Source organism: Limulus polyphemus, unplaced genomic scaffold, assembly GCF_000517525.1.
Source record: "Limulus polyphemus unplaced genomic scaffold, Limulus_polyphemus-2.1.2 Scaffold24, whole genome shotgun sequence".
NCBI lineage: Eukaryota > Metazoa > Arthropoda > Merostomata > Xiphosura > Limulidae > Limulus > Limulus polyphemus.
Window position 1 is genome coordinate 94,147 of NW_013665634.1, and position 11,327 is coordinate 105,473.

General features: G+C 30.8%; 1 protein-coding gene across 1 annotated transcript in view; it reads right to left on the reverse strand.

The window, feature by feature from the left end:
• The window catches only part of LOC106458831 (eukaryotic translation initiation factor 3 subunit M-like), a 21,725-nt gene extending 11,460 nt beyond the window's left edge, over positions 1 to 10,265 (reverse strand). Inside the window, exons 1-4 of the mRNA XM_013918388.2 lie at positions 10,076 to 10,265; positions 5,808 to 5,943; positions 2,943 to 3,081; positions 464 to 587 (exon numbers count right to left, since the gene is read on the reverse strand). Coding sequence (XP_013773842.1) covers positions 464 to 587; positions 2,943 to 3,081; positions 5,808 to 5,943; positions 10,076 to 10,117 — 441 coding nt within the window. The 5' untranslated portion in view covers positions 10,118 to 10,265. The remainder of the gene's footprint in view (positions 1 to 463; positions 588 to 2,942; positions 3,082 to 5,807; positions 5,944 to 10,075) is intronic.
• Positions 10,266 to 11,327: the final 1,062 nt, after the last annotated feature.

The window sequence follows — 11,327 nt, forward strand, 5'->3', positions numbered from 1 at the left end:
GAATGGGCATTTCATCGCGTATTTTGAAAGAATGGGCATTCCATCGCGTATTTTAAAGAATGAGCATTTCATCGCGTATTTTAAGAATGAACATTTCATCACGTATTTTAAAAATGAACATTTCATCACGTATTTTAAAAATGAACATTTCATCACGTATTTTAAGAATGAACATTTTATTACGTATTTTAAGAATGAACATTTCATTACGTATTTTAAGAATGAACATTTCATTACGTATTTTAAGAATGAACATTTCATTACGTATTTTAAGAATGAACATTTATTATGTATTTTAAGAATGAACATCTCATTATGTATTTTAAGAATGAACATTTTATTATGTATTTTAAGAATGAACATTTCATTACGTATTTTAAGAATGAACATTTCATTACGTATTTTAAGAATGAACATTTCATTACGTATTTTAAGAATGAACATTTCACACTGAACCACATACCTTCCTGACATCAGTAAAGACAGAACTGATGCTGTCAGTCTGGCCTGCTATTCTTACAAGGCTGTAATATACATCAAAGAGCAGTGGAGAGTCTTTCAGAAGGCCTTCATATAGGTTCTGTAGCCTAGGAAAGGAGGATAGCCACAACTTTGAAACATATCCAATGTTATGTATTTATTTTGTCACAAAAGAACTTAAATACTTCTAGAAAACAGGTCTGAAGCCTGAAGGATTGATTAAGATAATAGTTTAAAACAAGAGTTCAATATATATTGCTTGTCTGACCCATTATTTTCACAAGATTATAATATACATCATACAGAAGTAAAATATGTTTTAACATTTCGCTACATTGTGCCTCAGAGTGTACAGCATATCTATTTGTATGCTTTCATTGTACAATAGAATCTATAGCATACACTAGCCTTCTTTCTCTTTAATTCCACTCTAATGTAGTTGCCCTGGCTATGCATATAATGCATCCCAAGGAAACTTACAAATTTTCTATTGGTTATATTGCATATTGTACAGATCACATGATAAAGTCATGCGACTATCGCATATATTCAATAGGATAACGTGTTTTCACAGAAGTTGTTTTTGTAAATCTTGAGGCATTTCTAACACTCACTGTTTTCCTCTGCAGCTGTATGTCACTGTTTCGTCATGATAAACTAAAAAAAAAAGATATATTCTTTCACTTGTACAAGAAATTTTCTTTCCTACCTGTCGAGAAAAATTAAAGCAGTGAATACTGGACAAAACACAAAGATTTATCCTAAATAAGTTTTAAATATTGAATGCCTATAAAGTGAGCACTGTAAGTATGTATACTGAGATGAATACACCACATATCGAAGAGCAGTAGGCTAAACAATGTTGTACAAGCAATTTTGAGTGCTACTGAAAGATGAATGAATATGACATCACAAGACAAAGAATTCTACCATGTAATCATAAACAACCTGTTTTAGTTACTTTGAAACTGTGTAGCAAGAATGCAACATTACAACAAAATTAACAAAGAAAAAGTCCAGTATAGGACTAAATATTACTGCTACATTGAACGGGTTAAAACAAATTACATAGTTTATTTTCATACATTTATAAAAAAAAAGCTTATTATTTTGATTCATTTTTCCATAATGAAGAAAACAAATAAGCTACATACAAAGAAACTAAAAACTGACAAGAAGAATGCTGAGTACCAAGTAGAAAATCAGCTTACAAAGAATTTACACTTTGTTGTAAAACAGAGTACATTGTTTGTTTAATGTTTTTACAAGATAAGAACAAACACCGGTAAAAACTCTAGAAAACCTAAGAAAAACATCACCTCCATTATTGTATTTTTTTAGAAGAAAGTAACCAACACATATCAGTCAAGAATAATTTTCTCAACTTGCATGTATTCTAAACTGTTTTGGAACAGCTCAAGCAATCTAAATATGGTCTAGAACATCAAAAACAAAAGAGGTAATTTGAAATAAAATACCTTTTAAAGTAATTTTATTTAATGAACCTCTACAAGGATTTCTATTAATAATTAAAGGAAGGTTGAAGTTTATGTAATATAAAATACTGATATGTTAAATGAAATGTTGCTGACTAAAATTATTTGACTTTATATATATATGTGCCAATAAAAACAATTTCTATAAATATTCAACTCACCATATATTTGAACCTCATATGCACATGTGGGGATCAAAGTGTGCATACCCCAACCTTGTACAGAGTGCAATGCATCATGTATTATAAATTTAATATCAGAGTTATCAATTTTTCATGTTACCCTAAACTGCTGATTTTGCAAAAGTTAGTGTTAGAGAAGATTAGAGAAAATACCAGATACAATATAACAGGATACTGAAAAAACTTTAACTATGCATTTAACAGGTTGTAGAGGTTAAGCAAATTAGATTTTCAAACTTTATGATGGACAAAAGCATTTTTACTTTTCAAATAATCATCACTTTGCACTCCAACTTGTCATATCTGAGTCAGATTGACTTTGTCATTTTACAGACATATCTTTAATACAGAAACTCTTTTAACACATCCGATTTTTTGTGTAAACAAACTTGTACTGTTTACTAAAAGCCTGCCACATTTCATGAAGATACACTTTGTAAATTCAGATAACATAACTTCTCCAATATGGGGGAGGTCCAATGGAACAACCACGTGAACATTTTACAGAAACTTTATTAACACATCTAATTTTTGTGTACAACAAACTTGTACTATTTACTAAAAGCCTGCCACATTTCATGAAGATACACTTTGTAAATTCAGATAACATAACTTCTCCAATACAGGGAGGTCCAATGGAACAACCACGTGCAGATATTTTACAAAACATCATTTATATAATAATTTAAAAAAAGAATCAATTCAAAGCCTTCTGAATAATTCATATACAGAAACCATTCTTATGAATCATATAATTCTATATGATCCAGAATTCAACACTTACACTCTCAAGCAGATTTGTCCAGTTCTCACAGATGGTGTCTTGGTTAATTTTTCACAAAAGGCATACATAAGATTGTCACATTGATCTGGAGGTACAAGGACCAACAAGGATACAATACTGTTCAACACCGATTCAATATCTAGAAAGAGAAGAATGGAATTAAAATTCAACCATAATTTATGGTGCATAGACATGCTATACCTGACAACTTTTCACTTCAAATTGCTCGACTAAAATGAATTATTAGTTACTGTATTTATTAAGTTTGTATTCATTTGAAAGCAATTAAACATACTTAAATGTAAAAACATTTATAAAGAAATCAAAGTGTGCTTCTGTGATATTTAACGTTTACATGGCTAACCACCACATTTAGTACATTTATACAAAGATAAAATAAGAGACAACAGTAAATGAAACTACTTTTAGACCTATAATCCATGGATAACTGGTATGCATAATTACTGAGCAGACAGTTATAAATTTAAAAGTTTCCTTCATGAATTTAATAAATATGTGATACTCTATATTGTGCACTTGCTTTCTTGTGCTTATGATGTGAACAATTTGAGGTATAGGGCTAATTTGTTTAGTATTTAGATTTGGGTGATTAGTGAAATTTTATAATTGATTAAATTCAATTATTTTCACATGAAACTTGAATAGTCGGAATAAAAAAATTGGAAACTCTAATTTTCACTAATAAATTAATTGTGTGAGTCATGACACTAATTGATTAAGCTGAACACCCTGAAACTACTTGAATAGTTGAAATAATTAATAATCAGAAACACCAATTTCTATTAGACAGTTACTTTTGCTTCATTAACTCTTTCAGTACAACAAGGTCTAAGGGAGCACTTCATGACATTAAGTTACATTCAAAATTTATTTCAACAATTTATTTTCAATGTTTGTTAATTTACATTTGGCATCAAAACATAGTTTAGGATTCAAATTTTAATATTATCTAAGTTTAATCTCTTAATTTCAAAAGAGAATATTTAAATACATTCTCAATTTTTACTTCTCTGTACCACATAATGCTTCTTTGCTCCAAAGTGTCCATTTTAGGTTTTCCTTCTACCCCTATAAGATCGTCTAAGTTCCCATGAATTAAACTTATACTACAGATATTCTTAAGCTAAAATGTAAATTTCTAGCCTCTCAGCTTCTTGCTTTACTGAGATATAAGCAAAAAAAAAAAAACCCCACGTGCAACGTCCCTCCAATCACATCCTGCTTTTAAAACAATAACAATAATTCTGACATTTGCAATTGGATTACTTATAATCAATACAAGATTTTAATTTACTGAATTTTAATGAGGCTAGAATCATTCAGGCAACAGGGTTCGAGTAATTTGGCCTCGGTTTCTTTGGTTGCTATTGTTTAAATTCAGCTTGTCCAGCTATCAAAATTTTTAAAACTAAGTTACGTCTTAGAAAGCCAGGTAGATTACAGTATTTTAGAGCCTCCTATTTTTTGTGTGATTGTTTGTTTGTTAGGATTTCGCACAAAGCTACACGAGGGCTATCTGTGCTAGCCGTCCCTAATTTAGCAGTGTAAGACTAGACGGAAGGCAGCAAGTCATCACCACCCACCGCCAACTCTTAGGCTACTCTTTTACCAACGGATAGTGACCATCACATTATAATGCATCCACAGCTGAAAGGGCGAGCACGTTTGGAGTGATGGAGATTTGAACCTGCGACCCTCAGATTGCAAGTCGAGCGCCCTAATCACCTGGCCAAGCTGGGCCTTTTGTGTGTATGAATTCTTTGTATATTTTAAACTACATATTTGTATTTACAAAAATTTTTATAGTCATAACATCCCTACCAAAAAGTAGGGTTAAACTCTCTCTGGACATTGATGATTGAATGTAAGCATTGACACATAATTACTAAAGTGTAAAAATCTGAAACTTATTATGTTAAATAAGAAAACTTAAATGTTTAAAAAATAAATAATTTCTTTGGATAAAAAAATCATGCATGACGTTATTCAATACTGTGTTCACCATAACTTGCTCTATGCTCTCACTGGGTGATTTGTTATTTTGTTACACTAGTTCAGCAGTCAGACATGGCTCAAAGAGCAATAAAACAGTAAGACTAAATAAGGTTAGAAGACAGAAGATGTTAGGATAAATAATTGTAATTGTCTGTTACAATCTACAGTTGTTCTAGAAAAACAAATGTACTTTTAATTTTATTTTATATTTTTTAATTTTTATTAGAAATAATTTTATTGAAAAACTTAACATTAATTTAGAAGGTTCTAGACACTATGTGAATGAAATATGAAAACTAAGATGAAGAAAAGCATTTTTATTCTTAACATGAAAATCATCTTGTGTTTGGAGTAGTTAGTTTGAGCCACACTAACTCAAAAATTCACACACAAATCTTTAGCAGAAATAATTTATTAAAAATTCTAATTTTTGTGCAGAACATATTTGTGATATTTACCAAAAGCTTAGAAAATTTCATTACAAGTAGTAAATATGGAATTACAGTAAACATTAATTCTTCAATATGGGTATATTCCCACGCACGTAGGTTTAATGCAACATTTAAAGATATTTGGTTAACCATATCAAATATTGTGAAAAAGGTGGTTAATGGTAGTTGAGATTTAGTATCAATATAAACGATGCTATTATAATGACAATTTGTTTTAAGTCCACTTATAACTTAACCAGTGAAAATCATTTGTTAGAATTAGTTTAAGTTGTTAACAACCAACAAAACTTAAAGGTATGAATAGAAATAGAATAAATAGAAAAACATTTTAAGATAAATGTATGCTGTACTTTTGAAATTGCTTTTTTTGTTAATAAAATGCATTGAGCTTCTTCACCTGGTTCACTTTGTTCTTTGAAACACACATCGCAAACACCAATTATCTGCTGAAGATCTATAAGGAAGCCCTCTGGTGAGTTTTCTTCAGAAATATCAGCTCCTAAGCTTTTGAAATAGCTCCTCAAATCTTGACACTATTTAAAAAAATGGTAATTGTTAAACTGTTATTAAAACTTAGATATTAAGTATTATTACAAAAAATACCTTAAACTACAAACAAAAATTGAAAGGCCACAACACAAATACAAGTCAATGTTATTTTTATCTGGGTAGTTATCTTGAATTCCTGCAAAATAGTTAAGTTTTTGAAACTGATTGAAGAAAACTTTAACTTGTAGTTGTATATAGCTTAGGTTTTGCTCAAGAATACCATTCTTCTAAAACATATGTTAGACAATGTGTTGAGTTTTATTAGTATTACTGTACTTTTATAATTTAATACGTATCTAATTCTATCTACCAAATTATTGGCTCTTCATATAAATAATCTTTGTAATTATCAAGCTCTAGCTAACTTTTATGAAATATTTCTCTATTAAAAAAGAATAGTGGGGCAAAAATTGTATACAGAAATTTTTGTTTTGTGATGATGTGGCTATCTTAACAAACTATTAAGAAATAAAATATAAAAAGAAAGAAGATGGTTCAGTCCTAATTATCAAAACTATGATTCCACAAAGCTGTCTCTTATTTGTTATTGGAACAGCTAACTGACGACCTTGACTTTCAAAAGTTAAGGTTTAGAGCTTTGTATGTAGTACCTGTTGTTTAAGTTTGGTGAGCAACCATTAATAAAATCTTGAGATATCCTGTCCATAAGTTTGGGATGGATGGACAAAGGCAAATGAATATGCTCTGCTTCATGAAGCAGTGGGGGCATAATTACTCTTAATATCCCTTTGCTAATCACAACTCAACAAATATATTTTAAGCTGAAATACAACAAGATCTCAATGCCAGAAATGGTGACTGAGGTATATGAAATGTGCCGGCATCTATTTAAGGGCACCACAAACAAAAATCCATAAAATATTTTGAACACTTTGGGTATTCAAGATTCAGACAATTATAAAAATAACTATGATATGTGTAACAACCATTTCTTTATCAGAGAACACAATTTTAAATAAAACTACTCTCCTCACAACATAAAAAGGACGACTTTCACTAGGACTGTACACAAGAGTTTGATTATATCTTTATTGATGTAATTATTAAATGTAGCACTAAAAAACTGGAATTCTTAAAAAGAAATTATTTTTTCAATAAAAGGTAGCACTTTAATATATAGAAACATTAAAGTTTATGAAAATTTTAGGTTCTGTACATTGAATAATTTTGATGCAATGAATTTCATGACTTAAAGAGCACAATCCAAACTTTTCCCGTGCAGTACTTCCCAGAAAAAAATCATTTTTTTAGAAAATTTTCAATTTTTCTAAATTGCTTTCATTGAGATATAAATACTATGATTAGTAATTACTAGCACAAACAGCTGCCTGTAGGGTGACATTTCTGCTAGTATTAAGTAATGGCATAATTAAACAATGATTAAACTTTTGTTGATAGGTGCTGATACAAATGGCTACATTCAGTTTGATTTTAACTTTTCATTGATTATTTTAGTGGGTGGTTTTGATGGATCAAACATTCTTACATCACTGATTTTCTTACATTAAGTACATATTTTGCATGTTTAATTTTAATGAAATATGTTATGAAGAGGGGTATTGAGATATGACCTTCCTCATTTTTCAGTTTTAAGAGAAATTTATACAGTTAAAATGAGAACAAGAAAGTCACATTAACTTCACTTTATCATCCAGAAAGAAGAACTAGAAATTAACCAAACTAAATTCAGACTTGGAAATTTATGTACCTTTTGCAATAAAAAGTTACACTAATTTAATAAAAGAGCACAAATTACATGCAAACAAGACATGAACTGGGCAGAGGTAGGGTAAAGATTGCTTTTTTCGAGAAGGGTGAGAATGAGAGTGCTAGGTTTACAATGGTACATTATTAGGAAAAAAGGTTAAGGCTGTAGAGGTAAGTTCAGTTAGCATCCAGGTACAGGTCTTTAACAAACTTGAACTTTTGACTGCTTACAATAAGAAAAGAGAAGATCAAGAGGTTTTATATTGGAAGAATCTACTCTGATAAAGTTGTATGTAGTGGAGAGTACACAAAGAGGAGGACTAGAATTTGCAATCCATTACAGAAAGCGATGAGAGTTTAGTTGCTAGTACCAAGAAACATTCTCTTTTTTTGTCATACATGTAGGAGCAAATGATGTTGGAAATCATGAATCTAAACAGCTGCATGAAACATATATAAAAAAATTCTTCAAAGGCCTAGAAATAGAAATAGACATGTAACCTATTCAGGAGTGCTTCCTTGGGCTAAATAAAGGAATGAATTAATTAGCAGGATCCAATGCTTAAATAAAAAATTACCAAGATATGCTAAGGCCAAAAGGTGGGCTATATGGACTTATGGGACAGGTTTCAGAGTAAGGGTGAATTATATGCTAGTGATAGGCTTTATTTAAGCAGGCTAGGTAGAATCATGTTTGTTGAAGCTCTAAAAATATTCATTGAATATAGTTCAACTAAACTTGTTTAGTGGTGAGGGAGCTTGAGAAACTGGAAATAAATTGATAGAATAGCTAAGGCAAAGAGTTTAGAAATATGTGACTTAGAGCATAAAAAGTTAAATTATTTTTAAAATAAGTCTGTCAGATTTCAAAATAAATGTAGTAGAATTACGAATAAGATTAGTTGCTATTATTCTAAAATTAGGAGTTTTAGGAACAAATGAATGAGTTCAGTTCTAGTTCAACTAGAAGAATATGATATAATGGGAATTACTAAAACTTGGTTAGACTTGGAGAACACTGATAACAGACTACTTTGAAATCCCAAGCTATAAATTATTTATTAGTGATAGACTTTTAAAAGAGGGGTGGAGTGGCTCTTTATATAAGAGATGAACTGTAGTCTGTTGGAAATGAAAACAAAAATAGTGGTCAAAAGGTCGAACCTGTAGGGGCTACAATTAGAAGGGTAGAAAGTATACAAGTGACAACTTTTATAGGCCACCTGATCAGACAGATGAGATCAATGAGAAATTATATAATGCGATCAGGGTTGCTACTAATGAATATATTAATGTGCAATAATTATAGGACACTAATTTAATTTTATTCATAGTCATTTTGATTGGAATTGTGCGAGTCAATTAGTGAGTGAGAGATATTTTTTGTAGTGATTCAGAAAGTTTTTCTACACAAAATTGTTAGAGAGCCAACCAAGGGGGGGGGATGTTATTTTAGATGTATTTTTAACCACTAATGAGAACATGAATGCAAGAGTCGAAGTAGGGGAGCACTTCCCAACCATCCTGTTAGAAAAATAAATAAAACTAATTTAACTGTAGCAGTCTGTCTTTTCTAAATGTTAAACTAGTATACATCATGCTATTGCTTTCAGGATATAGCACAAACTAATACACGCTTATGCAATTATTAAAGTGAAGTATTTCTGCCAAGAAAACAGTCCGGTTTAGGGGTTTTAAAATTTATTAATAATATTCAAGTTCCTATTTCTAATTGAAACAGTCATCCCAAATCTATATTCCACATACACACACAGGCATGCACGTACTTAAATCTGTACAAGGTTACAATGTTTTACCATCTGAAATTTGAAATAATTATACATGCAAAAAAAGAGCCCAACTTATACTAAAGCCAAGTTCATACAAAAGGTTTCTGGTATTTGTAAATTATCACATCAAATTCAAAGTCCCTCTTTCTCATCTATACCAGTTGCCACGAAAATAAGTTATTTCTTCAAAAATTTACACACACAAATCAAAGTAAATGCATTACTTACACGGTACCTATATTAATTTTTCAATATTATTCAAGTTTTTTTAACTTAAAAATAAAACTTTCGATTTCACTTGAGCAAGACAATTCTTAACAATAATATTCCATCAATCCTACTTAGAACTTAATAAATCAACCTTTTGTTAAGCACCTTATCCAAAGACCCAAAAAACTGTTCAAACTTAGTCAAGTTCGAAGCCTGATGTTTTTCCCCTAAAGAGATAGCATTAAGTAATCCACGAAGGGATAGAATGTTGAGACAGAGCACTCAACACTGCAGTCAGTATCGTATGTGACCAAGTGCGAGTTTCATAGCATATGGTTAAGCCTAATTTAACATTTCTTAAACGAACTTTACTAATGGTCATAAATACCTGGATGTCTTCGGTAATGTCAATAAATGCAGGTACGCTCATTTTTTTATTATTACAGAATAATGATTTATAAACAGAGAGAAAAACTAAAACTCTCAAGATAGTGTTCTGTAGCTTTTCATGAACGTGGTAACAGAACTGTGGCAAACTTCATATACATACGTAAGAGATGGCAGCACATGCACATATATATTTGTATATTTCACTTGCTAAATTATGGCAAAATACTGTTAGTTGAATATATATATATATTGTTGCATTATTTAATTTTTCATTTGATTAGTACGTCAGATTATATTTAAGTAGCGACATATGCTTGTAGTTTGTCGTTAAACATGAAATATTTGTGTATTTTTGATATGCTAAATCATCTTTCAGAATGAACTTAGTAATATCGATTGAATTTTGTTTATTTAATATTTTTGCGCATAGCTATACAAAGAGCTATCTACGCATACCTGTCCTTAATTTTGAATTGATAGACAAGAGGGAAGACAGCTGGGAAACAACATCTACGGCTAACTCTTGGGCAGGCTATTCTTATCTTCCCCAATAGTAGGATTTTGCCATCGCTCTTATAATGCACCCACATGTTACAATGTACGGCGTTTGTTTTTGGTGAAATTGGACGCGAACTTGGAATCCTGTGATTCACAGCCTGGGTACGCTAGCTACAACCAGATCATAGTGATTTAAAACTAAAAGAAGAAAATGGCGTTGACATTTCTGGTAATTCTGCATGTTTCTTTTTTCTTTTTCAATTCCTTCAAGGAGTAGCTCTAATTCCTTAAAAAAGCTGAATAGTTTGTGTGTTCATTAAGCACAGAGCTAAACAGTGGCTATCTATGATGTGCCCACACGGGTATCGAAACCTGATTTTTAGTATTTCAGCCCTCAAACTTGTCGCTGAGCCACCAGGGGCGAGCTGAACAGATAAAGTTCGTTTGTTTGAAGTTAAGCACAAAGCTACACAATGGGCTATCTGTGCTCTTATCACCACGGGTATCGAAACCCGGTTTATAGCATTGTAAGTCTGCAGACGTAGCACTGTACCATTGAGGGGCAAGCGAATAAGAATAAATAATAACAAACAAACGAATAGGAATTTTAGAAGACTGATTCAGTTATGAAATAATTTTATAATCTTTAATTAGTTTTCATAAAAAATATTATACACCAATTACCAATAAACGAATAGAAATAGTAAATCATTATTCCAGTAGAAAATTCATACCTAATTTTCTGGATAAAA